The 27,982-nt window shown below is 45.3% G+C and overlaps 12 protein-coding genes across 12 annotated transcripts; 6 read left to right on the forward strand and 6 right to left on the reverse strand.

Annotated features, from left to right (window-relative positions):
- Positions 1–48: 48 nt before the first annotated feature.
- Positions 49–774, reverse strand: L199_005397 (ribosomal protein L11; the record flags this gene model as incomplete). Its single annotated transcript, XM_064891108.1, has 3 exons — positions 49–361; positions 579–676; positions 745–774. The coding sequence occupies 3 exons, from the start codon at positions 772–774 to the stop codon at positions 49–51; spliced, it is 441 nt and encodes a 146-aa protein (XP_064747180.1).
- Positions 775–1,224: 450 nt separating this feature from the next.
- L199_005398 (uncharacterized protein) lies at positions 1,225–2,718 on the forward strand (the record flags this gene model as incomplete). Its single annotated transcript, XM_064891109.1, has 4 exons — positions 1,225–1,599; positions 1,664–2,359; positions 2,431–2,487; positions 2,551–2,718. The coding sequence occupies 4 exons, from the start codon at positions 1,225–1,227 to the stop codon at positions 2,716–2,718; spliced, it is 1,296 nt and encodes a 431-aa protein (XP_064747181.1).
- Positions 2,719–2,984: 266 nt separating this feature from the next.
- L199_005399 (uncharacterized protein) lies at positions 2,985–3,872 on the forward strand (the record flags this gene model as incomplete). Its single annotated transcript, XM_064891110.1, has 1 exon — positions 2,985–3,872. The coding sequence occupies one exon, from the start codon at positions 2,985–2,987 to the stop codon at positions 3,870–3,872; it is 888 nt and encodes a 295-aa protein (XP_064747182.1).
- Positions 3,873–4,799: 927 nt separating this feature from the next.
- Positions 4,800–6,022, forward strand: L199_005400 (uncharacterized protein; the record flags this gene model as incomplete). Its single annotated transcript, XM_064891111.1, has 3 exons — positions 4,800–4,951; positions 5,031–5,084; positions 5,158–6,022. 3 exons carry the CDS (start codon positions 4,800–4,802, stop codon positions 6,020–6,022), a joined length of 1,071 nt encoding a protein of 356 aa, XP_064747183.1.
- A 122-nt stretch (positions 6,023–6,144) lies between these two features.
- On the reverse strand, positions 6,145–8,092 carry L199_005401 (uncharacterized protein; the record flags this gene model as incomplete). The annotated part of the gene is made up of 7 exons (XM_064891112.1): positions 6,145–6,255; positions 6,318–6,458; positions 6,541–6,652; positions 6,720–6,796; positions 6,891–7,197; positions 7,300–7,705; positions 7,840–8,092. The coding sequence occupies 7 exons, from the start codon at positions 8,090–8,092 to the stop codon at positions 6,145–6,147; spliced, it is 1,407 nt and encodes a 468-aa protein (XP_064747184.1).
- A 563-nt stretch (positions 8,093–8,655) lies between these two features.
- Positions 8,656–10,973, reverse strand: L199_005402 (uncharacterized protein; the record flags this gene model as incomplete). Its single annotated transcript, XM_064891113.1, has 8 exons — positions 8,656–8,885; positions 8,960–9,147; positions 9,218–9,312; positions 9,381–9,587; positions 9,649–9,797; positions 9,853–10,216; positions 10,277–10,409; positions 10,468–10,973. The coding sequence occupies 8 exons, from the start codon at positions 10,971–10,973 to the stop codon at positions 8,656–8,658; spliced, it is 1,872 nt and encodes a 623-aa protein (XP_064747185.1).
- Positions 10,974–11,946: 973 nt separating this feature from the next.
- L199_005403 (uncharacterized protein) lies at positions 11,947–13,338 on the forward strand (the record flags this gene model as incomplete). Its single annotated transcript, XM_064891114.1, has 5 exons — positions 11,947–12,231; positions 12,303–12,469; positions 12,524–12,665; positions 12,733–13,088; positions 13,152–13,338. The coding sequence occupies 5 exons, from the start codon at positions 11,947–11,949 to the stop codon at positions 13,336–13,338; spliced, it is 1,137 nt and encodes a 378-aa protein (XP_064747186.1).
- Positions 13,339–13,551: 213 nt separating this feature from the next.
- Positions 13,552–17,654, reverse strand: L199_005404 (uncharacterized protein; the record flags this gene model as incomplete). Its single annotated transcript, XM_064891115.1, has 12 exons — positions 13,552–14,089; positions 14,163–15,436; positions 15,514–15,978; positions 16,046–16,163; positions 16,232–16,452; positions 16,509–16,552; positions 16,626–16,741; positions 16,825–16,958; positions 17,036–17,113; positions 17,176–17,262; positions 17,336–17,423; positions 17,494–17,654. 12 exons carry the CDS (start codon positions 17,652–17,654, stop codon positions 13,552–13,554), a joined length of 3,324 nt encoding a protein of 1,107 aa, XP_064747187.1.
- Positions 17,655–18,666: 1,012 nt separating this feature from the next.
- Positions 18,667–19,449, forward strand: L199_005405 (uncharacterized protein; the record flags this gene model as incomplete). Its single annotated transcript, XM_064891116.1, has 3 exons — positions 18,667–19,006; positions 19,070–19,206; positions 19,297–19,449. 3 exons carry the CDS (start codon positions 18,667–18,669, stop codon positions 19,447–19,449), a joined length of 630 nt encoding a protein of 209 aa, XP_064747188.1.
- Positions 19,450–19,910: 461 nt separating this feature from the next.
- Positions 19,911–23,402, reverse strand: L199_005406 (uncharacterized protein; the record flags this gene model as incomplete). The annotated part of the gene is made up of 16 exons (XM_064891117.1): positions 19,911–20,075; positions 20,143–20,324; positions 20,409–20,501; positions 20,606–20,803; positions 20,901–20,992; positions 21,069–21,270; positions 21,328–21,383; positions 21,469–21,535; positions 21,627–21,819; positions 21,925–22,096; positions 22,195–22,332; positions 22,423–22,474; positions 22,543–22,624; positions 22,698–22,775; positions 22,867–23,177; positions 23,237–23,402. The coding sequence occupies 16 exons, from the start codon at positions 23,400–23,402 to the stop codon at positions 19,911–19,913; spliced, it is 2,247 nt and encodes a 748-aa protein (XP_064747189.1).
- Positions 23,403–24,047: 645 nt separating this feature from the next.
- On the reverse strand, positions 24,048–25,631 carry L199_005407 (uncharacterized protein; the record flags this gene model as incomplete). The annotated part of the gene is made up of 4 exons (XM_064891118.1): positions 24,048–24,087; positions 24,166–24,368; positions 24,633–24,986; positions 25,167–25,631. 4 exons carry the CDS (start codon positions 25,629–25,631, stop codon positions 24,048–24,050), a joined length of 1,062 nt encoding a protein of 353 aa, XP_064747190.1.
- Positions 25,632–26,373: 742 nt separating this feature from the next.
- Positions 26,374–27,979, forward strand: L199_005408 (uncharacterized protein; the record flags this gene model as incomplete). Its single annotated transcript, XM_064891119.1, has 7 exons — positions 26,374–26,397; positions 26,458–26,483; positions 26,575–26,703; positions 26,846–26,946; positions 27,032–27,222; positions 27,332–27,749; positions 27,816–27,979. 7 exons carry the CDS (start codon positions 26,374–26,376, stop codon positions 27,977–27,979), a joined length of 1,053 nt encoding a protein of 350 aa, XP_064747191.1.
- Between the last annotated feature and the right edge of the window lie 3 nt (positions 27,980–27,982).

Consider the following 27,982-nt stretch of genomic DNA (forward strand, 5'->3'; position numbering starts at 1 on the left):
GATTGCTCTTATGCAGAACATGATAATCCCCGATGCATTACGTGCAATCTACGGCACCACCTCGACACCCAGACTCCTCGCCGTCCCTAATACACCTTTTGCTATCCTCTCCAACCCCACCGCCGCCAAATCCTCATCGAGAGCTTTCACCTTCGCTATCTCGTACACATGTTTCAAAGACAACTTCGATCCTGTAGGTTTACCCATAGCTTCCCCTGATCCTTTCTCAAGACCTAAAGTCTTCTTGATAAGATACGATACCGGCGGTGTACGTGTTGTGAAAGTGAATGTACGATCGGGGGAGATCGTTATGAGTGTGGGTATAGGGATGGATTGGACGTAATTAGCTGTACGGGCGTTGCTGCAAGTATACGACAGAAGATCAGTAATGCCCCTTGAATATACCATAATTTAACGGATATTCCAAATGTAATTTATGCGTTCTGGTGACTCCAGAATCACAGATATCCAGTTTCAGTCTCCCTTCTTTTCTGAATATGCCCTTTCCCGCTCCTCCTCTCTTATATCGAAGCCCTTCTCCCCATTTAGATTTCTTAGGCACAGCAAATCCCACTCACAACTCCTTACAAAAATCCATAGCTTTCACACCCCTCGCACCTAATGCTGGACCAACTGGAGGTGTAGGTTTAGCAAGCCCAGCTGGTACTACTATCTTCTGCAAGAATTGGCATGATATCAGCTACCCTTCGAGGCTCTGGGCTGTGAGTGAGGTAGTAGACTCACTACTAGCTGAGCAGTCGCTACTTTTGACATCTTGAACGTGTAATCGGTAATGGAAAGGATATATCGATGTTCTTCTCTTCGTTAGTTTCACTATTAAACTCTTGCGATCCTGAGATGGTTGTATGCCCTTGTGGTGACTTGATATGCTATGTATTTCAATGAGTTAAGGATGATGATATGTGCAGTTAGTTATATAACGCTTCTTGTTTTTGACATTTCCGTTCCAACATTTCTGTTGAGTTCGGAGCGATAAATGAGATACCCATTTAAGGTACCATCAATCACCTCCACCCCTGACGATCACCACTCATACTGCCATCATCGTCAACATCGTCAAGAGCCATCAGAGACATCGCACATAAGCCCATCTCCAGATCCACTAGCCCCGATAGGAAGGCTTCACTCAAGTGGCCTGACAAGGATCAGAAGGAATTGTGGCATTCACACCATACCTCAAACGCGAGTTGCGTCTTTATCACCATGGCCACTGCAAAACTCTTGATCCCCATCCTGAAGCCAATCTTACCGTACATCCCTCTTCTCCCTACACCAGTACTATCCCTCTTTCCATCCCTCTTACTACACATTACCACTCATCCTGCCCCGTCCTCGACGTCGTTTGTCTCAGCATCGACCACACATCCTCTACACGCTCCTCTACTATTCACCATACTATCTATACCGGTCATCTATACCTTAGGACTGATCAGTGGGAACGTCAGCTGGGTAGATAGGTTATGGCCCTTCTACACGCCTCTATGCACGGGATTATTAGTACTTTGGATCTTTGTCAATGAAGAAGGAGCAGTGTACGGGCATAATATACCTAGAGTTGGATTGATGTGGGGGTTACAAGTATGTAATTCAGGATCAAAAGGTTAGACTCGTGCCGATTGATGTACATATTTCTTTAACATAGCTCCTGTGGTCGATGAGACTTCTCTCTCACGCTCTCAAGAGGGATTTCTACAACCTCAAATCAGAAGATTACCGATATACAGTCTTTCGATCACTGGTACCCCGACCGATATTCAGCCTAGTTCACATATTCGTCATCGCCATTGCTCAACCGATCTTACTATTTAGTCTCAGTCTACCGATATACGCTATCATGTCATTACCTCCTAGCGAGCTAGCTTCGACTTCCAGAAATGGTATATCCTTTAGATCCATATCACCATTTCTTCCGGAAAGATACAGAAATTCTGCACCAGGCGGAACGGTCGTATTGAACCTTGCAGATTTGGTAGTATCAATACTAGCTATTGGATGTTTGATCATTGAATATACAGCGGATAGTCAAATGTACGAATTCCAATCTACAAAACATAACTTGATCAAGACTTTACCCAAAGACAAAATCGTTCATCCACCTCAACCTCAACCTCAACCTCTACTAACCCAAAGTAAGAGCAAACTTCCTCAACCTACGGTTTACCCTCCTTCACATCATCCTGGGTTCCCGACTAAGGGGATATGGCGATATTCCAGACATCCCAATTTCGCTTCGGAGCAGTTATTCTGGGTTACGCAAGCTCTGTTCGTCATTGCTGGATCGGATTCTAGTGGAGTGACAAGGAGAGGTGATGCGTGTGTATGGGCACCATGTTTTGCGGTGAGCCGAATGTAGCCTACACCCTGATGGTAGTCTTCCAGCTGACTTGTTGATTGTTCATTGCTTGGTAGTTGAGTATATTATTCTGCGCAAGTACATTCTTAACAGAATGGATCACGAGTCGAAAGGTAGGCTGTGCACGCCTCTTATTTCGGATGTTAGATAGCTGAATCGACGAAATGATCTTGCAGTTCCCCGTATACCGCTCGTATAGGCGATTAGTGGGACAGTTTCTGCCTCAGGAAACGTTCTGGATCTGGTTGGCAGGTTGTATCGCGGGGTATAGAAGGAAACAACTCGAAAGAGTGTATGGGCTTACGGATCAGATTGATAGGCAGAAGAGAAAGAAGGGTCAGTAGTGGCTGCTAGAGGCTGATTCATGCATATTCATATTTTCTGTAACACTTAAGGGACAAGGTGGAGCAGGTACAGTATGATAGTGGAGTTTGTGGAGGTGGATCAGGATGATGATGGTGGAGGTGGAGTGGAGGGAGAATCTTCGACAAGCTTTTTGTTGGTGTATATATACTGGTATGCATACGGATTATCGGTTGACAGGGTTATGCTTAATCTTCCCACACAAGGAGCTTCCGTCGAGATACTTACAGAGACACACTTGTAGACAATGACACACAAGATACTTATCATAGGAGCTGGTGAACTTGGTCTCTCCCTAATCCGATCATTCACCTCTCACCCCTCCAAACCCTCCGTATCGGTCTTACTCCGGCCTTCATCCAAGACCGACCTCTCCTCCTATCCAGTGAACATCATCCATGGCGATATTTCCGGCCCAATCTCAGAAGTATCACCGCTGTTGAAGGGCCACGACGTAGTAATCTCAGCGACGGGATTCGCAGGTGGTCCAGGATCTCAAATTGGTCTAGCTAAAGCTGCATTGGAAGCAGGTGTGAAACATTACTTCCCATGGCAGTTCGGTGTAGATTACGATACGATAGGGAGAGGCTCTAGTCAACCGTTGTTTGATGAACAATTGGAGGTGAGGGATTTACTGAGATCACAGGATAAGACAAAATGGACAATCGTATCTACTGGGTTGTTCACAAGTTTCTTATTCCACCCTTCCTTCGGCGTCGTCAACCTCGACCCCGATGACAGACACGCAACGGTCAATGCGTTGGGTGGATGGTCAAATGGAATAACAATAACTTCTGCAGAAGATATTGGTCGTGTCACTTCTAAGATCGTACTTGACAATCCAGAGGATATACCTCAGGGAGTGGTATTCATAGCAGGTGATACAATCACTTTTGAAGATGTGTACAAACAAGTCAAAAGGGTAGGATGGAAGGTGGATAAGAAAGTAACGACGGTAGAAGAGCTGGAAGAGAAGAGAAAGGCAGATCCAGAAGATCTAGGACCGAAATACGGGCTGATATGGGCCAGAAATGTTGGAGTCAGTTGGGATATCAAAGATACGTGGAATGCCAAGAAGGGTGTGGAGACGGAGAGTCTAGGTGAATGGGTGGATAAGAACTTGCCAAAGCCATAAAGTCAGAAGATTGGTACAGTAGAGTTACTATACGTTGTAGAGGAGCCAGTATGCATCATACACTTATTTGTTAGACGCTCCAGTCAGATCTCTATAGTACCTCGGCGCCTATTCGTTGTACCATCTGTTATGGCAGCTTTCTAGTCAGCCGATGGTACTTGTATCTGTGCGGTACTAGGGATATTGGTAATGCAGCTCACATGATATACTTCACGGCAATACCGTCCCTCTCGTCATCCCATCATGCATGCGATGATTGTATGTTACCAAGTATCATGCATCTGTCAGCGGGAATACGGCCGTTGATCCACTTCTCTATCGAGTGATTTGATGGTCCAGGCACGTCACGTACGTAGCCAAAAGTTAATTTCCCATAAGCAGTCGGGTTGGAAAATCATGATAAGATGTTGGAAAATCCCAATCGATTCTGATACATGGCGGTAGATAAGAAATTGGAAAATCATAACATGAATCACCATCCATACAACAACATACATCATACAAACTGAAGCTGCATATGACTGTTGACGATAAGAAAATTGGAAAAGACATCTTGATACATAGTCACCTGTCACCTGTCACCTGTCTAGACTTTGACTTACTTGAACTAGAAGTAGCGCTTCGGTATGTATTCCCGTACGGTACAGCGTGACGGATCATCCTACGAAAAATGGGAAATACACAACAGGAAATGGAAAATAGTGAGATAAATGGGAAATTAATTGATCAAGATGTTACTCACAGTCAAGTGATGCATTCTTTGAATGAGATAAAAAAAATTATGATATATACATGCCCTCAAAATGAATGTGTCGTCGCTCATCCCCACAGCCAGTATACTTGGTTTATCACCGTACGACTGTTGCACATTGTTATTGATCATTAAAGTAGAACTTATAAACATATCATCCTGTTATTCTCAGCAATATGACTGTAATGCCCCTTACCCCACCTGCCGAGCCGACCCTTGAGATCCACATGAAGGATGGCTATATGGCTCATCAAGATACTTCACTTCCATGCCCTTGGATTGAAACGCCTCTGATCGAATCAGCACCATTATCGAAACTTGCTGGCTGGTGAGTCCGCGTTGCTGACTAATACCTCAGTTCATATGATCATGTGCTCAAGCTGATATATATCCTGTTACGTTATCAGTCGGATCTTCTTAAAGATGGAGAACTTCCAGCCAAGCGGTTCATTCAAATCTCGGTGAATAGTCCCATGTCCGTGCTGTCTCCTGATGAGTCATCACTGATTTGTATCCATTGGTTCCCATCCTCAGTGGCATAGGAAACCTTGTTCTCCGTGCTGTCCAACGCTCTTCTGCCTCCTCTTCCTCACCAAAACATTTCTACGCTTCTTCAGGGGGCAATGCTGGTCTAGCCTGCGTGACCGCTTCTACCCTTCTCCAACAAAAATCCACAGTGGTGGTACCCCTGACCACCAAACCAGAGATGATCCAGCGAATCATATCAGCGGGAGCAACAGAGGTAGTTCAATACGGACAGACCATCGCCGATGCTGATGCGTATCTACGCGCGGAGATATTACCTAAAGATCCCCAAGGGGTGTACGTCCCTCCATTTGACCATCAGGATATCTGGAATGGCGCCGAAACGTTAATTCACGAAGTAAATCATTCACTTGTTCATACTCCAGACGCGTTGGTATGTTCAGTAGGAGGTGGTGGTCTATTAGTAGGTCTATGTCAAGGTTTAGATAAACTCACTCCGTTATCAAAGAGGGAAACCACCAAGGTGATCGGAGTAGAAACCATAGGATGTGAATCTTTTTACGAAGCTATCAAAGCGAAATCACTCGTTACTTTACCAAGTATAAGATCAATAGCGACTTCCTTGGGATGTACGACCGTAGCTTCCAAGGCATTGGAATACGGTCTGAGGTCTAACGTCAGTTCAACATTGGTAAGCGATAAAGAGGCCATAGAAGCTTGTATAAGATTCGCAGAAGATCATAAAGTCTTGGTAGAACCTGCATGTGGTGCGACGCTGGCTTTAGTGTATTCAGGTAGATTGGGTGAAGTGATGGAGGTGAAAGAGGATGACAAGGTAGTGTTGGTCGTTTGTGGAGGAAGTAATATATCGGTGGAGATGATGTGTGGTTGGAAGAAGGAATTCGAGCTATAACATGTTTTGTTTCCATCAGAAAAGGACATTGAACGATTTGGTATTTTGCTCAGTGGTTACTCATGTGTTTGGCATATCAGTAAGGCTTTCGTAGATGTTAAATTATGTAATGCATTGTATACCTAGTTGTCATTGCCAGTCGTGTTCGGTACAACAAGGAGAGGATTGTAGTTCTTCCCCCGTACCGCCTGCCTGACCATCTCTTGCATCAAGGCAGCATGAGTTTGTTCGACCTATCGGAGGTACGAGTAAGGTCAGACATACGTCCTAGCTTGAATGTCAATTGCAGACTCACAAGATGACCAGCGTCTTTGACGCCAATCAGCGTGAAATCTGACCCCGGGTTAATGACCGTACCCTTGAAGAGGTCATTCGACACTTGTTGAGCTTCAGATGCCCGGAAGGCTCTGAGATGCGAATTTGGAAGACGGTTCATCTAAAGTACAGTTGATTGGTCAACACTCAGCCCTCGCCCTCTTGCATCGAATGGGATGTGAAGGGATGGAATGATTACTTACCCATGAGAGAGTTCCAATATAAGGTACCATCGTATCTTCTAGACCACTGTATGCCAGAAGCCTAGTTCCAGCTTCGAGGATAGGTGTGAGTAGCTTGTAAGCGCTTTGCATACTACGAATCCAAGACACGGTCAGCAAATAAGCATGCATCATGAAATTGAGCGATATTCGACACTTACTGATCAGCATTTTTGGAAAATCTGATCATCGCTGGACCAGCATACCACCATCTCTCGACATGATGGGTAACTCCAAGCTACATTCAATATGAAAATTTAGCGATCGGGCATCGTCCTTCGGTAAAAGTCGTACGGCTCGTGGGAATGATAGCAGAGTTTCGTATCACTCACCCATTCTCTCATTTCCTGACTATTCATCAACTCAGTCAACTTTCCCATCCACCAGAAACACAGATTCGTAGGATAACATTTCCTTTCTTTCTTATTATATCTATTGTACAATGGAGCCTCAAATCGGATTTCGAGGCTTTTGACACAAGATTCCACGGCGGATAGTCTGAGATCTTTGGTATTTTCCACTTCGTCTATATATCGAAGTTTGTCGAGGCATTCGGTGAGATCGTCTCGGAAATGAGAACAGATAGTCTCATTATACCCTTTAGGTTCGGTGTTGCACATCACATCCCACTGGGAGTATCTATAATGGATATCATTGGCATTAGCACGTAATGTCCTGTTGGTGACTTGTATGCATCCACAAGGCCGCAGCGATGAGGTGTGTTCGCGTTTAAGCACTCACATTTCCGACATGGCATCCGCATAAGGGTTTCCAAACAGTATTTGATCAAACTGCTTTATCACCCTCGAATTCCACCACTGATCTCTCACTGCGTTATTCCGTTCCAACACCGTAGAGGCGATATGCGATCCAGTGGTACCTCCATAAGATAGTGTAGAGAGGATCAAAGGTTGTCGTTGGAATTGGGGCCACTGTTTGAGGATGACTTGTAAGAAATCATCGAATTCCTCTGCCGCGATATCTGATGTTGAACCCGGAAATTGATCACTGGTATTGTATGACCATCCTGTTCCGATGGGGAAGTCAACCACGAGAAGGTTTGCGTGGTCCGTCCATGGGTAGGGAGCTGGTGTGAGTCCGGTCAAGGAGGGCTCTTCATCGGGAGTTAGCTGACAGGGTCCAGCACCTAGAAACTGGGTTCAGCACGAGCCAGAGATGTCTGTATAAGCGACGAAGAAAAGAGATGTGTGGCTTCCATCTATTGAGTGGGATTAGGTCTCCGTGTGGAGAGATATGGTAAGAGCGAAGTGTGATACTCACCAATGAAAGGATAATCAAATGCCGATGCTCCCGGTCCACCTTCAAACTGAACTACCAACCCATCATTCTTCGCTTCATCTTTCCCTTCGAAGAGGGAGAAGAACAAATTCCCATTTTCGAGATGAACATATCCATTCGTCACTTGATTGTCCCCTGCTCCACAATTGAGATTCCGCACACCAGTGACTTCCAGTGTATTGGTGTGCTGAGCGTTATAGGCGAATAGCAAGGGAACGAGGGAAGCTATACCCATCTTGAGGATGTTGTTACCTCGATGAAGAAATTGCACTTGAACTTGTTCGCGTGCCGATGGACTTTCTTTCTTATCACTCATTATCAGCGACTGGCATGATTATATCCTAAGGAGTCGAGTGGATGTTCTACAGGAGATTTACAATCTATAGCGGACAAACAAGAACTTGAAAAGCTCACTTGTAAGTCAGCAAGCTAATCACCACTTTGGTACCTAGAAACAATCAGGTGCATCTCAAGGGATCGAAAGTCTTGGCATTGGTGCAGCGCCTTTCTGAAGAGATACCAAACCGATATATGTTATATATCAAGCTGTACAATCCATCATCATGGATAAGAGGCCAACGAGGTGATCGAAAGTTATCAGATAGAAACGGCGGTTGGACGAGTACTCAGTACCTCGGGAATTATCCGTGGCGCCCTGAGCGTCTTTACGTTGCAATCGGCCGAGGAGCAGGGTCACTCACTGTACTGTACAGGTACAGAAAGCTGAAATGTATTTGATTGTTCATGTATCTATGCATCGTTTCGAACCCATCAAAAGCTATAACACCATCTCTTCGCTCAATATGCGAAACGGAAATCCAACCTTTTATTACCTTTATCACCTGTATTCTCAAGATATTCACTCCTCTGTTCCGATGTCATCGACCCCCATACAGCCTCTCTTTTGGCATTTCGACTCTTATAGTACCACCTTGTCGCCGGATAGAGGACAACCAGGTTGAAGCATATTATAGCTACGATAGCACTGTTGGCATGCTTATATCGAGGTTTATCGCTTGCTTGGTATACTGTAGGAAGAAAGCATTAAATCAGTTACCCCACCCGCGGAGTAGTACTCTTACGTATGGTAGGAAGTACCCACAGTTTGCACCAATGATAGCTGACAGCTGCACCGAGATATTGTAGAGCGAAGCAGAGACTGTTCGATTCTCCACGGATCCGGCATTTCTACTCGTCCAGCTGACTTGGATAGCATGAACGTAAGGAAAACTCAAAAGGACAGTGCTGATGGCGAAATATGTCCATGCCCCGGGATTGGGTATCGCCAAGCTTTGAGAGAAGACCGGAGATATCAGCCGCGGATCTTAGAGGGGTGCGTTGAAGGTTGAAGACGACTTACAGAGCAATATAATTAGGTAACATCCAGAGATCTTCCGCCATACAGACCCAAGCTCTACTATTCACCACCTCGGAGATCACGGTTATACCAACGATCTAACAGAATACTTTGTGTGAGCGACTGGTTCGGTACACTGGAAGGACTGTAATTGGGTAGAACTCACATTGATGATCGACCACACGATATTAGGTATACTAAGCAAGTTACTTTGCAAAGTTGTGAAACCAAGTTGTTTCATCGATAATTGGAAGTACTGCTGAACGGGATAACCACCGATACCGAAGAGGATACCAATCAAGTAGAGAGGGTACATCTGGTAGTCGCCCATACATCGGAAGATAGTCTTGACTGGAAGAGCTTGTCGGTTGTGCTGTGCCCCATTCCCATCAGCCATCCTTTATTGACTGTTTTACGTCGAAGTGATCACTTACCATACTACTTTTGGTAGGGTCATCTCGCAGTACTTTGTTGACTATAATCTTCACTTGGTCATCGGTGAAGTATCCCTTGGGCCTGAACCACGTTTTCGTTTGAGAGGCGGATGCGGGAAGAAGGAAAAATGATGCCACACCGACAAGTACTGTCCGTATACACATCAGCAATTGCTCTTAGACCCCAAAATCGTTCGGACTCACGAGTAAGTAAGCCTTCCAATAAAAACTGGAACCTCCATCCTGCATATCCTCCTATTCCACGCATCTGCAGGATACCCACAGCGAGGAAAGCGGTTATCAAATTGGCCAAGTAGTTCGAAACCCAGAAAAAGGATAATCGGATGGCTAATTCTGACTTGGTGTAGTAGTAGGATAAGTAGAGTATGACATCTGGAATGAAGCCTCCTTGGAAAAATGATATGAGGAACCTAGTAGCCAAAAAGGAAGCTCGTCCGGAAAGCCAAAATTGAGAACAAGCGATAATGGAGAAAATGATCATCTGCAGCGGGAGCCATACATCAGGTCCAAGTCGTTTGGAGACCAGTTGAGACGGAAGTTCGGCGATCTAGGAGTAACTCTTGTCAACAAGTGATGGTCAGGCTGAATAGCAAGAACTCTAACATACCAGGAACCCTACTCGGAACAAGGTGTTACCCAAATTGTAGTCTGCTTGAGTGAGGTTCAGATCCTTCAAGAAGTTGTCTGCAGTGGCGTTGGTAAGGTTGTATCGATCTATATCAAGAGCCAAGAACATGATGCTATATCAGACTTCCGATCAGTAGAGCCTTGGGTGATCATGTGGAAGCACAAACTTACGTGACCCAAAGGAAAATCTTGAAGTCAATCATCCGGGTAACCTTATTCTCCTCTTTCCAAGTCCATCTAAACAAGGGATCGAAGGCAGCGTAACCTTCATACCATGATTTCGGCGTATAATGATCTCTTTGAGGGGTATCGAAGACCGAGGGCTGCGTAGCTATAGCATTTCCAGCATGTGCTGCGTTCTTCTTGCCGATCCCAACGATCCTAAGACAAGCTTTACCAAATGCCGATCCTGAAGCTGGGGCGGGAGCTTCCGCCAACGGAGGAATCCCCTCCAGAATGTCAAGAGTGGTTCCATCAGGACCTTGGATAGGCTGGGAGGTGAAGTGAGCTGCTTGTCCTTTTTCTGATACATCTAAAGGGGGTGTTCTCAGAGGTGCATCCGAGTTTTTGCGTCCAGGAGCAGATCCGATCTTCTCATTGTCTGAGTAGGAGCTACTCGAGAAGTCTTCCGAAGATGTGGAAGCCGGAGAAGAGTTCTCAGGTCGAATCGTCGACATTTTCAATAGTTTAGGATCTGCGGAGAAGGGTGGGATAGACTGAAAACCTATTAAGCTGCTCGGAAAGTATGCAGCCCAGATATATACATACTTACCATACGCTTCTGCTGTGGTCGAAAGGATAGGACAGATTTTTCAACTGGCACGCGAAGCACGACATCCCCAGATAATTTTCATAGGAAGGATTTGATAATCAGGATCAAGTTCACAGCGGAATTTGAGGAGGAACACCTCTATGACGTCTGGTTCAACTAGCAGCTGCATCCCGGAATAGCATTGGAGGCTTGGAAGAATTGAAATTGCAGAGAACAAGTTGAAATAATCGATCGGCTGCTAAACGAGAATTTCATGTAGGTGTAGATGAAAAGTCAGATAACACTACCCATGACGGAGTTTCATTGACGTTGGAATCGAAATTTCGGCAAGATTGGCATGAGATTATGAAAAGATAAAGAAATCCACTTCGATGAAATTGCCTCATTGAGGAAGTTTGGTAGGCTGCGGCGATCTCCGCCATCTTATCGCTGATGAAGAATCACGCAATTCACCGAGCTAAACCTTGATTTCTGATCACACCATCGCGACTCATCGTTCTTCTCGACACTCTCATCCATGTTCAAGGCAGGATCGCAGAGGGAAGGGCAAGATGCCAGACGTCGTGATCAGTCGGTATTCCGAATAATCAGTGGTCCGAGGTGTCATCACGATGGTCTGATTGTCTAGATCGCTGAGCTGGCCATGTGTCCAACCGGACCGTCCCGAAAAATTGTAATGATGACGACAAATTGCTGTCAGAAGACGAAATCGATATGTTACGGTGACTTCCACCTCGTAGCATGGAAGATGGAAAGAATAAAAGAGAGAACAAATGGCGTCAGTGGATGAATTGAACTGGTTCTTTCTTCCTTCCTAAAGTATATTCTTGATCTGCTGCATCTCTAACGACAACGAGGCAACGAAGACTCACATCAAAATGTCGACAATCACTCAAACTATCACTGAACCACTCCGAACGCTCCAGCTCCGCTCAGAGTCTCCTGAGAAGACAGAGAAACCTGCTTTCAAAGGAACCAAATATGATCACGATAAAGATGCAGGTGGTGCCAAAGACTCAGAGTACCCGTACGCCTGGGCTTTACCCACTTTCAACAACACAACATACCCACCTCTGACTCCCTATGAGCACAAAGACCCAGGCTTGGAAGCTTTGAAGCACGAAAACCCCAGGGAGTTCTTGCAGAATGCTCAAGTCTCAGACGTGAGTGGCTAAACAAGGCTCACAAAAATGCCTATGTATACATGCTGATCCACCTGTGTCAATTCCCTCAGCTCACCCCACGATTCGGTGCCGACGTATCTGGAGTGCAGCTCACCCAGCTAGATGCTCGAGGCAGACAGCAACTGGCCAAGTTCGTCGCTGAACGAGGTATAGTGGTGTTCAGAGATCAAGATTTTCAAGATCAATCACCTGAATGGATGTTGCAGGATTGGGGGTCGTGAGTACATGACAATAAGCTTCAGACAGCATGTGTTGACAAAATCGTTCATAGCTTCTTCGGTCGACTACACATCCACCCAACCTCAGCCCATCCATTGAACCACCCCGAATTCCACTTAGTCTACCGAGACATGAGCAAGACTTTCAACTATGAATTCACCGATAGGTTCACATCCAGTGTGTGGCATTCTGATGTGAGTATCACCTCTTGCCAATCGCTCAAACGAAATGGCGTTGATTGATCTTGTGTACCATATTCAGGTGACTTACGAAGAACAACCACCTGGACTGACTACCCTCTTCCTCTTCGACTCCCCAGCTTCGGGAGGTGATACCGCCTATGTATCCCAGGTCGAAGCATACAAACGACTCTCACCGTCTTTCCGAGCCTACCTCGAAACCCTCGAAGTTGTACACTCGGGAGTCGAGCAGGCCAACTTCTCGCGAGCTGGTAACAGAGGTGGTACAGTACGAAGAGAGCCTGTTGAGAACGTTCATCCTCTAGTCAGAACTCACCCCGTCACAGGGGAGAAAGCTTTGTTTGTAAACAAACAATTCTCAAGAAGGATCGTTGGATTGAAGCAGGAAGAGAGTGATGCCATCCTCAATTTGTTATAGTACGTTTCATTGTTGACAATTTCTGCTATCTCCTGGCTTATACCTCTTCGCTCCTCTTTTAGTGATCATTTGGCCAAAGGTGTCGACTTCCAAGTCCGAGTCAAATGGACACCGCGAGCAGTGGTATTATGGGACAACAGAATAACAGCTCACAGTGCTATCGTCGATTTTGATTCTGCTCAAGATGGACGACGACACGGAGCTAGAATCACCCCTCAAGCTGAGCGACCCTTCTTGAACAAAAATTAGAGTCTTTCTCTCTCTGAAAGGGGATTCGTTCCCTTGTATTTGTATAACTATATGCATTCGTTGGTACGCTATGAAATCAGCCAATGGGGCTATAACACGGCAGTCTATTTGCAAAACAGTCGAACATATGTCACAGCGGACATGTGATAGATTATCCAACCAATTCATATCAGAAATATTCGCAGCCACCTCAGAAGCTCAATTATTGTCTATTCAATCGGTAAAAGCAATTTTCCCCTTCCTATGACTATAACCACTAATTTCGAAATCCCACAACATGTCCTCATCGAATGGAAATTCATCATCAGAAAGCCACCAAGTCTCCAACCCCCAATGATAAGAAAAGAGGTCTTGTCTTTCGACTCGCATCGTTGGACTTCTATTCCAGATAAAAAGGTCGCTTTCTTCCTCCCAGTGGCAAGAGAGTAAATTCAAGACTTGTTTCCACGAGCAGTAAGGCCACCATTTACCACCACCCATCGATCCACCATTATAACTTGTCATCCTCCAATACACAAGTTTGTAGTTGGAGAAAGGTGGATTGGCGGTAACGTTCACAAATCTGTCAGGTACCGAAAAGACACTCCATTCGTAATCAGCTCTTGGCGTTTCCGCTGGTTTCCTACAAAGTTGATTGATGGTGTTGACAGCATCGTTACCGAACTTCTCTCGGTCCGCTTCGTTAGGACAAAAGTCCGATGTGAACCTGTGGGTGGCATATCGGATGATCCAGTTCAAACCGTTCTTCCAGCTATGCAGAACACATGGCAAACCAGTCAGCTTGCAGCATCACTATCGGATCAGATCTGGAAATTGACACTCACAGGCTGATCTCGCACTGTTTGGATTTCCTAATCCAATGACAGGCTGCAAATTGGACTAGGAGGTCTTGGTTCGCTTTGATTATCATCGCGTTGATCTCGTTAACTTGCGATTCAGTATATCCGATACCTTTCATTCCTTGTTCGGCTGATTTGATCTTTTGGATGATCTTCCCCAGGTTATCTTTCAGTTCTCTCTTCTTCGATGAGCCATACCTTAGAATAGGTAAACTCGATTGAGATGAAATTTCAGCAAAGAAATTGATCAACTTCTTTCTCTTCTTCTCCGTGTTGTCCGAATCGACGTTGGTAAACGTAAATTGCTTCGGAAACTCCAAGTTGGGAAACGATTCGACGAAAGAGTGGCTGAAAGTCTTGGTTGGTATTGGATCTGCCGAAGAGATATTGTAGATCTCCTCGAATACCTGATTCCATCGATGATTATCTACCCGATCGAAATGTTTTACTTCGAACCCTTTGGATTTCCAATCACTCTTGCAGATAACTACATTCGTTTGTACACCCGATCTGGATATCATTTCTTTAATCCAAGTAAGACCACTTGACACCCTCTTCTCACTGAGCTTGGCTTCGTTGAACTTTCTGATAGCAGTGTCGAAATCATCGAGTCGATTGAAGGACATTTGGAAGTTGGCGTGGATGATTCGCTGTCTTGCCCAACCAGTAATGAATCTATCACCATATTTGTCGTTGAATAATCGTCTGTTTTCCTCCTTACTCTCACTGAGCTTCACCAACTCTAACGCTTCTTTGGTCCAGTCCATCTCTTTGGGATCAACGCTAGTGACAAGCTCGGGGGATCTGACTTGTAACACGATCGTGAACGATCTTTCCGAAACATCCAAATAAAGGAGATGATCCGAAAGTGGTCTGACACCATTTTCCGTCTCTGAGCTTGACAACTCCTTTATAACGTATTCCTTGACCCCGCCGACATCCTTCAGTAGCGTCCAGCTGAGCTTGAGATCCTCTTGATCAGTTTGATTGAGCGATCCCTCATGGATGACTTTAGAGGCTTTCACTTTGAATGGAGGTGTTTTGAAGTGTTGTGAGAGGTCGACAGAGGAAAAGGAGTATCCAATCGCGCCGACCGAGGGATCGAAACCTGGGATCGCGTCATACATAGCAGCTGTCCAAGGTAAGGTAGAGGGTCTAACCAAGTCGATGGGGCTGAGTAGCGCTCTTAACATTGCTGAAGTACCTTCATAACCTTTGTATCCGTCAAAGGCATAGATGATCGACCTGACTTCGGTATGCTGAAGCCAAAGCGTTGATTGGGTCAGTCAGGTACTCCTTTTTGAGTTGTAGGTCAGCCTAAGATGCTCTAACTCACTTCGATGATTTGCCAATTATTGAAATTAGCCACTGTAGGCAACCAAGCGATGGGATTTTGTGCAAAGATTGATTCTCCACCGAAGGCGGTCCAAGCCAGATTCACGGTCTCTTCGTCCTTGGAGGAACTTTGAGAGTTTTGATTCCCCTTCTCACTAGAATGGCCACCAGTACCTTTGGCATCTAACTTTCCACTTGCAGGACCACCCGAGATACTTGCATTGACGGCTTTTTTGATCCTGGTCTCTTGCTGTGAGAACGAGTCCTTGGAGGATGACAAGGTATCTTGACTGCTGTGCAATTTACCACCTAACACGATTCGGGTTGAAAAGGAGGTACCGTAGTCTTGGATAAATTTCTGAGCCATCTCACAGGTACCTCCTGATTTCAAGGCTCTTATTCGATCCTGACATTCCGGGTGAATTTCGGTCGATGCGGTATTGAGCATGATTTCAACAACTGGAATCTATACCTCAGTAGTTATCAGCACTGTCGTGCTTCGTTGAGGAACAAGAGAGGCGACGATCACTCACTTGCCAAGTAGCGACAATTTTGTTTGTAACTTCGGTAGACGAGCCAGTAGTGGCAGTCGCACTTGTACTGTCGTGACTTCCAGATAACCCGACTTGCACTTTAGGTGTTGCTACGCCCCTGTGTCATTGAGTAGTAAGTCATCCACGTGTCTCATCATTTGAGCTAGTGTTGACATGATAGCTCACAATGCAATCTGAGTATTCTGATGGTTAAACCCACTGACAGCGTATTGCATGTCTTGTGAAGATCTATACGATTCGACGTCGATCTTGACTTGTAAGCCTGAGGTGTGATACAGTGGTGTTTGTCTTTCGATAAGGTAGCCGTCGATCAGCTCTTCTACCTGAGCTGGTGCTGCCGGAGATAGAAGATTTCCATTCTCGTCATAAGACGGAGGGGGAGGCACCTGACGATCATCTGAGGTCAGCTTATCATCGCGTTTCAGGTTGAGGTGTTCCTCACTACAGGGGCTGGTTTCTTGTCGGTCTTGATAAAAGTCCTGAAAGCTGTCAATCATGCCTCCCGTCAGCCTATGTCGCTTATCCCACACTTTTTGTCATACACATTCAATGAACTTGCCAGGATAAGCTGCTTTTAAGAATCTTTTCTTGTCGGATGAAGGATAATATCCATACAGATATCCCAAATTTCTTTCGACCTTACTCCAGTCATTGGAAGTCATATTTCGTAAACCGCTGTGTGAAATCGTTGGGTTCAATGTCAGCCAGGTGGTCTCCGCAGAGTGATCGGGTACACATGATAGGGTTAAACGACATACTTGGTCTGGAAATCACCAATGGACATTTGCGAAGCATCACCGCCTATCTTTTGCAATAAGTCTTGAATGGACTGTTCGTTCAACTTGCCTCGCTGTTCTGGAGTTTGCAGGTGCCCTCGCTGATATATGGTCGACTAAGCCATTGCCTGTCAATCTATGGCATTCGCTCAAAAACAGGGCTTAGAAATGCAGGGGCCGAGAGTAGACTCACTTGATTGAGCTGTGAATCATTCTCATTATTGTTGTGTGGCTGAATGATCTCACCAGCGGACGGCCTAGGCAGGTTTACCTTGTAAAGAAAGGTGTGTGAGCGGTGGTATCGATTCAGAGCTCTTGATTTATAAAACTCACCTCATTTGGGCTCACGCTCGGGGAGAGGTACCAAATCTTGACAAATGAAGTAGCTTTGCTGTCCTTGTTGTCGGGTGGGATGTTACTCTGCCACAATGCATTCCGAATAAGCAAGACCGTGCTCTGAAAGGGATGTGCATAGCGACCAGGTCAAGCTTACATCGTTACTGTACCTGACATAGCTTTCGATAGTCAGATTATCATCTACCTCTTCACCTTGGCTGTAGCAGAATCGGGACTTGGCAGGTCTGACGCCATTCAGAATTATCAGTTAGTGGGAAGTTGCCAATATATCTGTTCAAGTGGAAGGGGACTCACAATTTCCCTTTGAGTTGCTTGAGCGTGATACCGGTTACACTAGGCGATATCTTGAGGAGGTCTTCAGGTAAGAGAGCGAAAGTTCGAGCCTTGGTGCCCTCGCCTGACAAGGCAGGGACGAGCTTGACACCAAATGAAGCTGGTAACGAAGGAAATTCCATCCTCGAAGTTACCTCTTCATCAGAATCTGGATGAGGCAGTTGAATAGAAAGTCAGCCAAAGCAATCGAGTAGGTATATATATGCATCTATATATGTGTGTCATACGTGCCCATCAGATTGATATAAGCCATATTGGATCTTTGTCACACGATTGTGTTGGTGTGATCAGCCTTGCGCTCCACCTGCGCACCGGAACCGAAAGAGACAAACCGCATCATAGCCTTGGATCAGACTCGGAAACGAGGATGCTTCCGGTGTCGATCATGATCTAAGGAGCTTCATGGGAGCCGAAAAGCTTATGGCCCCATGGAGTCATACATACCCATGGTGGCGAGATTGTACAAAATCGATTATTACCTCCGAGCAATTCAATCGTAGTGTACCTTAGGGGAATGGAGGGCCTTTGATCCAGTTGACACGAGGATTCGTACGTGCTTTGGGGATAGCTCTCCCTTCGGCTAAGCTAGGGGAAGCGAATATCTATATTTGGATCTATACCTGATTTCGAGGGAGGTCCATCACCGACGATGATTTGTTTCAACGTCCTAGGACTGTCATCTGCACATACCTTCAAGGCAAGTCACCTGAGCCAAAGCTTAAACTTTAAACTCCGCCTATGTTTTGTGCGCCACACGATGATCTGATCGCCACCATGTGTCACCACCATTCTGACTTGACATGTCCTGGTAGTCACTTGTTCGGGTCCTTACTGTGATGCACCTGAAGCGAACAGTGACACATGCCGTTGATCTGATCCAAGCGTGAAACATATTGTCGTATTCGCTCCCGATCGTAAATATCCAGCGGACAATCCGGCCACTGCCGCGCAGTGATTTCTTTTGAGGGATGAGACGATATCCTCAATCATTGGGTGAATGATATAAAACGTATGAATTGCATACAATTCGAATCCTCATATCTCAGAATCCATCCCCAAGTGATAAAAACTCTTCTCATCAATAGATCAGTAAATTTCTATCTTCTTAAACCGTTCGACACAACTCGTTACACCATGGCTGCACCTCAACCCAATCTCAATCAGAATTTCGCCAACGTCCCTGCGGGTGATACACCTGAACCCCGAGTGAACGACAAGCTTCGCCTTCCCGCATGGGAATCAGCCTATCAAGAACAACCCATCCATTGGCTTCAGAATCAAAAATGGTTGAATGCAAATTACATCTTGGTCACAGGTTATCTGATCAGACAGGAAGGAAATATCACGAGGGAGAAACCTATTCCGGTTTTCGTCGATTCGGTGGTCTATAATCCACATTGTGCACATCTGGTTAATACTCCGAATTTGTATTCGACTAATTATGTTAATATTAGAAATCATAATGGTATTGCAGGTTAGTCAGCTATAAATATCTTTTTAAGCAGTTAACTGACAGAGAATATGGGGTATACTGTAGGAACCGAATATCTCGAATTATCAGATCTCAGACCTAAACATTACGATCTGCAATATGCCAAAGTCCCCATCAATATCCCTGGAAGTCCATCCTCTTATTTCATCGTAATTCATCCTTTGCAAAGGGCCATCAATGTTGTAAGTACATTGAAACGGCAATACTCTTATCTGCCCTGTCGTGAGCAAGGCTGATTCGTGATAAATTGACCATTGTTATCACACTCGTAGGACCGATTCGTTATGTTCAATTCTGAATTAATGAAATCATCCGTTGAGACCGTCCTCAATACCGTCACTTGGGGTAATGCAGGTAAATTGATCGAAGCTTGGAAATCGGCCGGAAATAGACCTTTGTTGAGGTTTAATGCGAATCAATTTTGAGAAAATTGACATCGCACATTAATTAAGCTTGGTGAATTTCTTGCTGTCCTATACAACTCCTCTCTTTTTTCCAATGCTCTCCGACCTTCGTCGTTCTTTATGATGCGTAGTCATTCAAGTGATTCTGGCCCCAAGTCTTCCAAGTCTTCGTCAGTAGTCATATTTCTTGTCATGTAACTACATCAGTATTGAAGTCGAGTACCAGTTTCATGTATCGATCAATCGGGTACACTTAGACCCTGTCGTTCACAAAACTAAGCCCACTCACCGTTACGGTACTGTGATCATTGATCGGCACCACAGACAGTTCAAATATCGTTGATGGTGCCATGCAAGATGCCACCTGTTCTTAATCCAGTTCCACCACCATATACTTTGCACTGTATGTATACATACATATTTGATCCGAAAATGCGAAGATGAACGATGCTAAAATTTCCCTACTCTTGACATTCTTCCCCTTATCTTGCACCTTGCGCTACTACCCTTTCCGTCTGTTGACCTTGTTGTTCTTCTTCCATATTCTGTTCTATTTGGGGACGATCCTCCTGTACACCTTTTGATGATTTCTCAACAAGCAATTGAGCAGCCATCAACGTCCTGAATCGACTTCCTTCTTTTCTCGACTGGCATTGATCAATCCTCTGCGTCAGTTCAGCCCTACCAGATAGACGGAAGAAAAGATAAACTCACCAAAACATCATATCTACCTTCTTCTGATACCACTCCATTCTCCAGGACTACCACCCTCTCGGCTCTGGCAATGGAAGATAATCGATGTGCAGCCAATATGACTGTAATGTTTTTCTGCCGGATAATATCATCTATAGCTGCGTTGACCGCATTCTCAGATGTCGAGTCGAGAGCGGATGTAGCTGAGTGACAGATACGCACATATCAATCAGCCTGAGTATAGCCTTTGATCGCACCAGATATTGAGATGACGGCCTGGCGCTCACCTTCGTCCAAAAGCAATATCGAAGGGTTCCTAACTAATGCTCTGGCAATACTGATCCTCTGTCTCTGTCCACCACTCAAACTTGCTTTTCCGACTAGACATGGATCACAATCAAATAGTCAGCTCCGTGCTTCTTACTTACCTGAGAAATCATGTGGAGGACCTTGATAGATGAGGATGAGGAAGACGTTGACTCACTCAAAGTATCAAAACCTTGAGGCAGATCCCAAATGAAATCACAATTGGCCGCTCTGGCAGCTGCTTCCACATCTTCCCTGGTAGCATCTGGCGATCCATACGCTATATTCTCATGAACCGTACCCGCAAATAAGATGGGATCCTGAAATACAACTCCGATGCGCTCACGCCATGATTCAGGTGCGAATTCTCGGATATCTGCAGAGAGACGAAATAGGATTGTCAGACATCTTTCACAGTAATGTTATCGATAATGTATGCTTTGTTAAGGGGAGAGACAGATGGGTCGACTTACCAGTTCCATCAAAAGTGATTTTACCTTCTTCAGGATCATAGAACCTGCTTATCAACTGCTGTATCGAACTTTTACCACTTCCGCTTGAACCGCTATTCCACCAACGTAACATCAGCTACCTCGAAGCGAATCGTTCGACTCAACATGGATGTGTTACGTCAGACTCACACCAAGGCAACACTTGTTCCAGGTTCTACAGTCATATTGATCCCTTTCAAAACCACCACTTCCTTTCTGGATGGATACCTGAATACAACATTCTCAAACCGAATTGGACCGTTTCGTGTATGATCCAATTTGATACCTTTGTCCAAAGGGATATGCGAAGTTCGATCGAGTAACCAAAAAACACGAGATCCAGCTCCGACGCCTGATAAATAATTTATGTCAGCCGACGGTCCACCTAATCGAGAAAGCAGATACGCACCTCTCATGAGACCGGTGAAGAACCCTGTCAAGCCAGATACAGATCCTCCGACATACCTGAAAAGGAATGACCATCATTAGTCAATATCTGCGAAGTTCCGGGCTGAATGGTTGAAGAGGAACAAAGAGGAGGGCAACTCACGCGCTGTACATCAAGAGCGAAGTCAAATCACCAACAGTGATCTCACTTATCGACACCAAATGTCCACCTATATAGCATAGATCAGAAGATTGTATCAGTGATATGCCCTTGTACGTTGCATGAACATATAGGTACAACGGGATGGAACGTGAGCTCACCATAACCCAACAGACAGAGCATAGCCAAATTCCCGGTAAGACCACTCGCACCCCAGAATATACCCGTCATAAGAGCTTCTTTTTTGGCCAGTTGGAACACCTGATCTACTTTCTTGGAAAACAAAGTAGCTTCTAGAGGTTGTGAATTGTAGGCTGCGACGGTCTTGAAAGCGTTGAGCTTCTCTTCGGCGGTCTGAATTTTCGTATTGGTATTAGCGTGTTTCTGATCGTATTATTTACCTAAGTCCAGGTGGATCGAAGTATAATAAGAGGGATGGAGGATCCTCCCTCGACTCACCTTGGACATCTCGCCAACAGCTTCTTGTGTCAAATTAGACAACTTCCTCAGATATCGACCGTAGAATACTGCACCGAGAGATACAGGTGGAACGACGCAGAGCATGACCAGGGTCAATTTGGCGGATATCCAAAACATTGCTGCTACGCCGACCGTTGCTGAGATCAGGGCTCTGCATGAGAAATCCATTAGTATATGCATATATGTATACTTGTATAAAGGAAGGGTAAGGGAGATAAAGACAATAATGCATGTCTGAAATGCACGTACCTCAGACCATCAGACAAGTTGGACGTGACACTATCACCCAGTATATTCGTATCTACACTGAGCCTGGAGACTATATCTCCTGCTGACCTATCTGCGAATTCAGGTTCTTGACGCAAAGTGGATAGGTATGCTTGGTTCCTATGAGACATCCGGGAGAATCATATCAGCACGAGCTGTCTGATGGTATCCCACAAAACCCATGAATTAACTCAGACGAGATGGACACACCTGACTCTGGCGATGATACGCTGACCACTTGTTCGCATGATTATAGCTCGTCCTGATTGACATGAATTAGCTATACGTGTCTGGTCCATGGGTATAAAATCAGAAGTTTCCATTACCCACCTGCATTGGCAGTAGCTCCTATACAGAACGTAACAGCTAATAAACCCGCTGCGACAGGGAACGATAGACCTAAGAATTGAGTCTTCATAACATGTAAATTCGTCAGCTCATCGTACTCTAGGTAATGTTTTACCAAGATGATGAAGGGCACTTACAGAGTTTGAGGAGAAGAAATCTATCAGTTTACCGATAGTCAGAGGTACCAACATGGATACAGAACTAGAGACCAACAACTAATCAACCGAACCAATGTTAGATCGACCCAAGTCAGCCTTCGTTGTTCCCCATGACCTCTATTGGTATAAATGAAAGAGGGAGACATACCAGTCCAACAGCTATCCCTAAATTCTTCGATTCCGGTTTAGCCAATTCTAACAATTTGATTACGCTACTCGAACCACTATCTTCCCCTCCTTCTTTTGAGGTATGTGTTTCAGCGACGGGTTTGAGTGATAGGTTGGATGTTATCCGGGATAATATAGATCGTTTGGCGGTTTGCTTGGAGTCTGTCTGAGTGATGGCGGATGATTCGGATGGAGTGGTGGAAGATTGTGATTTCGGTATGGAAGGTGTGGGAGGACGAGAGGAATATGAGTTATGCCGTATGAAGGTAGTAGGTATGCGGCGATTTATGCCTGAACGTAATTGTCAGTACACACCCAGTATATCCTCTAGAGAACTAAGGTATGCTCACTAGGTTTATACGATGATATCTGTCTATTCACACCATATCCATTCTGCAATATACCCCTCCTCGTTACACTCGCGCTTTCGGTCGAACAGCGTATTAACCCATTCCGAAGGATACTTGACGGCACGTTCAGCCCAATACTGCCTATGCTCGTGCTCAGAGCGAGCATGTTGAGAGGTCAGGAGGGTCTCGATCGCACAACGTGTGGAGAGAATCTATGGACAAGGTATGATGGTATGGGCAAATGCAATTGAAGAGGAAGGAAGAAGAAAAGTTGGACAAAGAATGTCACTCGTAGAGTATGTTTACGATCGGATCTAATGCAAAACCCGGTGACGTACCTCACTCATCCTTTTCCTTTTCGGCCACTGTCATTCTCAAACATCGGATACCATATCATTCACCACGATCACGGTGTCGTACGAATGTATGCATAGGACACGTATTTACTGGACAAGCATTCTTCACTATGGTGCATGTACTGTACATGCTTCTCCAAATTTCGTTGGTTGTATGCAACCAGCAGTGAGCAGAGGCAAGGATTCAGAATCAAAGTGGGTTACTCATGTAGTCGCTGGTCCTTCGGTCGAGCTCATACGGGCACACGGGGAAAAACATACATATTAGTCTTTACTACGCTACAGAGTATGGAATGTGACTTTCAAATCTTCTTCTCAACGTTTTCTTCTTATCTCAAATGGCTGCTATGCGATCCCCTCTTTTATAAATCACACGATTAGCAAAACTCTCGATCAATCTGTTTCCAGTTCTTTCTGATCGTTATCCGTTCACTTGGCTACGATCTGCGGTCGATCTACTTTCGATGTTTCCATGCCTCTTTGTTTCCCAATTTACTATCACAACCACCCGATATATCAGTCTTGCTCAATCAACATGATCCACTTCACTGCTGAAAGATGAATATGACTCACCCAAATTCGGCATGAGGCTGTTCATTCCTCTCTGCCAATGTTCCATCCTTAGCAGCAGCTCGTAGCGCTTCGTTGGGAGGATCGACAGCTGTACTTGAATATTCGGCTTTCGAAGAAGGGGTTTGGCCAGGCTCGGCCGAGGGGGTAGCTTCGGAAGTGTAAGTATCGTCAAGTCGTCGAGGGAAACCTTCCGAAGGTGCGTTCTGCAAGCGATGATGAAAGGGTATCAGCAAACAGGTACTAGGACATATATTGCATGATTTTTTCAATTCCATTAGATACAATTCTGACTTCTGAGCCCTATTTTCCTGTTTTCTTAACCCTTCCTTTGAATTCCTGCCATCGATTGGAGATACACCTTTCGTTTCCCCTTTCATATTACCAATTTTTTTTTTCTTTTCTCATCATCGCAATCCCTCTTTTCTATCTTACTCATGACCTCACCACAGAACAGAAAATCAACCTACATAACCAGCCTGTTCACCCTCACTAGTCAAAGCCTTTGCATATCCCTTGGGAGGTTGAGCAGCCATCATTTGCCTGCTATAAGTCGAGAAAGCCTTCTTTCCCGATTGTGGAGCAGTGGGTGCACCCGACCCACCGGTCGTGACATCGCCCTTTCGTGATGGTAAATGGGGTGTCTCGGCAGCATTACCTTTACCTTGATCGGCTGTACCTGGAGCTTGATGTTTGAGGTGTTGGTTTTGTTCACCTTCGAGGTTGGGCTCTTTAGGTTGTCTCGAACCCTCCGTCTCGGCTGAGGGGGAAGTACCTTTTCCTGGGTAGAGCTGACGAGCGGATGTGTGGAAGTTTTTGCCTTCCTGTGGGAGTGACAACAGCAGTCAGCGATGAGATACAGATGGATCGAGGGATATAAACGAAAAACCATTCATGGCAGTACAACGATGTGGGAGATGAGACAGAGCAAGGGATGAACATTCCTTCAGTGGGAATATATGATTCGAAAATCTAAACCGATCTAATCGATGCGCTTCACTCACGGTTCTCAACTTCTTCAATCCATCAAATCCACTCTTCACCGTCTCTTTCACACTATCCGTATAACTTCCACCCGGGGCTTTCTCGGTTTTACCAAACTCTACCCCGGGTGCAGACTCATCTTGACCTCCAACTTGATCCTTGAATGATCCAGCTTGACCTTCATCTTTCACTTCTGCTTTCGCCTCTGAAGGTTTCGCCGTTCCTCCACTGGAACCTTGTCTGGCAGCATCGAAAGGTTGAGCTTCGCCTTGAGCGGTAGGTGACGCATTGTCTTTGGCATTTTGACCTGCCCTGACCGAGGCCGATTGGACATCACCATCGGAATGACCTGTTTGGTGAGCTTTGTCGGTCGAGTGTCCTTGAGTGGTAGGTGGGCCTTTTTGGAGCGATCGGGCCGTGGAGGAGAATGATCGGATGGGAGTGATGGGTGCTCTGAGGGAGCGGGCGAGTGTGAGTCTGTACATTGTGTATGTGCGAATGTGATTGATGTGACGGGTGAGAAAGAAAAAGAATGAGCAGTTATGAATATAAAACAGACTAACAAGAGTGTGGATCTCACCTATGTCATTTATAACTTTGTCCAATACTCTTCTCGATATACGTCATATGCTACAGTAACTACGAGTATCATTGAGAAATCGGCTATCTGTCATACGCGATCATCATCATACCTCTACCTCTTACCCTCACACTCCATCTGACTTGGGTCTACAGTCCACCACTTTGACAAAGATGAGACAAGATGATCATGAACACGGAATGAGCGTAACACAAGGATATCAGCTTGTATGCAAACGCATGTACCCTTCTCTCAATTTCAGAAATGAAAGGAAATCGAAGAAGGACGCGCAGCCTCCATTTAACCCATCGTGTAAGCCTAGATCGGCGAGCACGACTCTCTTCCTCACAAGGGCAAGCATCTAACACCGAGACATATGACATGTGCAGTCATTGTTCCCCCGTCTCGTGTGTCATCCCTGCATGCATAGTCGCTATCGAGACGAGCTCTCTCGTCATCTCTCTTGTAGTCGGTGATATGTCCAGTATGTGTTGGAAGAATGTGGCACTCTTTATTTGTGCACCCTATTTTACAGCTGAATGACGCTGACGCGTGTTGGGTCCAAGTGATGAAGATCAAGTTGAACAAGATATCATCCTTCATCCTCAACTGATAAATATACTTTCAACAGTCCAGAATCAAGCAAGATGCCAGGTCTCACAACAGCACAGGTGAGCTCTCTGCCACTCTGTCAAGATCGAAAGAACAAATAGCTGACAAAACCAAATTAGGTGACCGAATTGAGCGCCGTCAATGTGTATGTATATATCCCCTCTCAAAGACCTTTCCATGTCAGAGTAAGACCCGAATATAGCTGACTTAGGTTGCCTATGGGTCCCAACTCACAGCGTTATACATCCCCTCGTACTTCTATCGGTCGTGGATCATGCGGCTCGAGTGCCTCTATCGAAGAACAAGAGGGTGTTAGGTGTGTTGTTGGGTCAAGATAATGGGAATACCATCAACGTAGCCAACAGGTGAGTTACCCTCATCTATATCGACCTTATACGTTTGTCATGTCAGAAAGGTGCAATTCACCTCGTCGTGTTCAAGATACTATATTTGCCGGCGATGTGAAGAATCAATTGAAACAGCGACTGATATTGTCTTATCGTACAGTTTCGCAATCCCGTTCGAAGAAGATGATAAAGATCCCAAGACGTTCTTCTTAGATTTAGATTATGTGGAAGAGATGTGGAGGATGTTCAGGAAAGTCAATGGTGGGCCTGAACTTTCTTTCCTTGCTCCTTTCACTCGTTGAGTTAGTCGTTGATGATCGCCTTCTCTTTCTTTCACACCAAATAGCCAAAGAACGTCCGATAGGGTTCTATCATACTGGCCCAAGACTTCGATCGTCCGACTTGGAAATCACACAGCTGTTTAAACGATTTTGCTCACGTCCCGTCATGGTCATTGTGGATACTAGAGCGACCGGTGGCAGGGGAGATACGGGGATTCCGACGGATGCGTACTTTGCAGTTGAGGAGATCAAGGATGTGAGTGTCATTGAATGTTTGCGTATCGCCATTCGCATAAAAGAAGGCGAATGTAGAGAAAGGAGGAGACACAAGAGCTACCTTACTGACTGGCTACCACTTCTGTCAGGACGGAACGGCCACCCAACGAACCTTCACTCACGTCTCGACATCAATTGAAGCCGAAGAAGCAGAAGAGATAGGTGTCGAGCATCTCTTACGCGATATATCTTCATCGTCTTCCGCCCCGTCTTCATCACTCTTAACTACTCAATCATTATCCACCAAAGTCACTTCTCAGCTCCAATCACTCAAAGGTCTCAATTCGAGATTACTCGATATCAAAGATTATCTCACCGCGGTGAAGAATAAGAAACTGCCCGTGAACCACCAAGTGATCTATCAGTTACAGGAGATTATCGGATTATTACCTCAACTGAGCGACGATCAGCAATTGGGTAAAGCTTTCAAGATCGGTCAGAATGATTCGAACTTGGTGGTTTATCTGAGTGCGATGATTAGGACCGTGTTGGCTCTACATGATCTGAGTGAGTTACCATTTGATCATCTTTGACTCGAAGACGGAATCGCTAATCACGATCGATGATTTCCAGTTGAAAACCGAATCGAAAACGCACAACAGGAACTGGAAGATTCGAAGTCACCTCAAGATCGAGCCAACGAAGCTGCCGCCCAGGCTGCTGGTGTGAAAGCCGAGGATGTGGCTAGAGCTAAGAAGGAAGCTGAAGAAGAGAAAGAAAAGGAGAAGAGGAAATAGACT

Source organism: Kwoniella botswanensis, chromosome 1, assembly GCF_036426115.1.
Source record: "Kwoniella botswanensis chromosome 1, complete sequence".
Taxonomy (NCBI): Eukaryota; Fungi; Basidiomycota; class Tremellomycetes; order Tremellales; family Cryptococcaceae; genus Kwoniella; species Kwoniella botswanensis.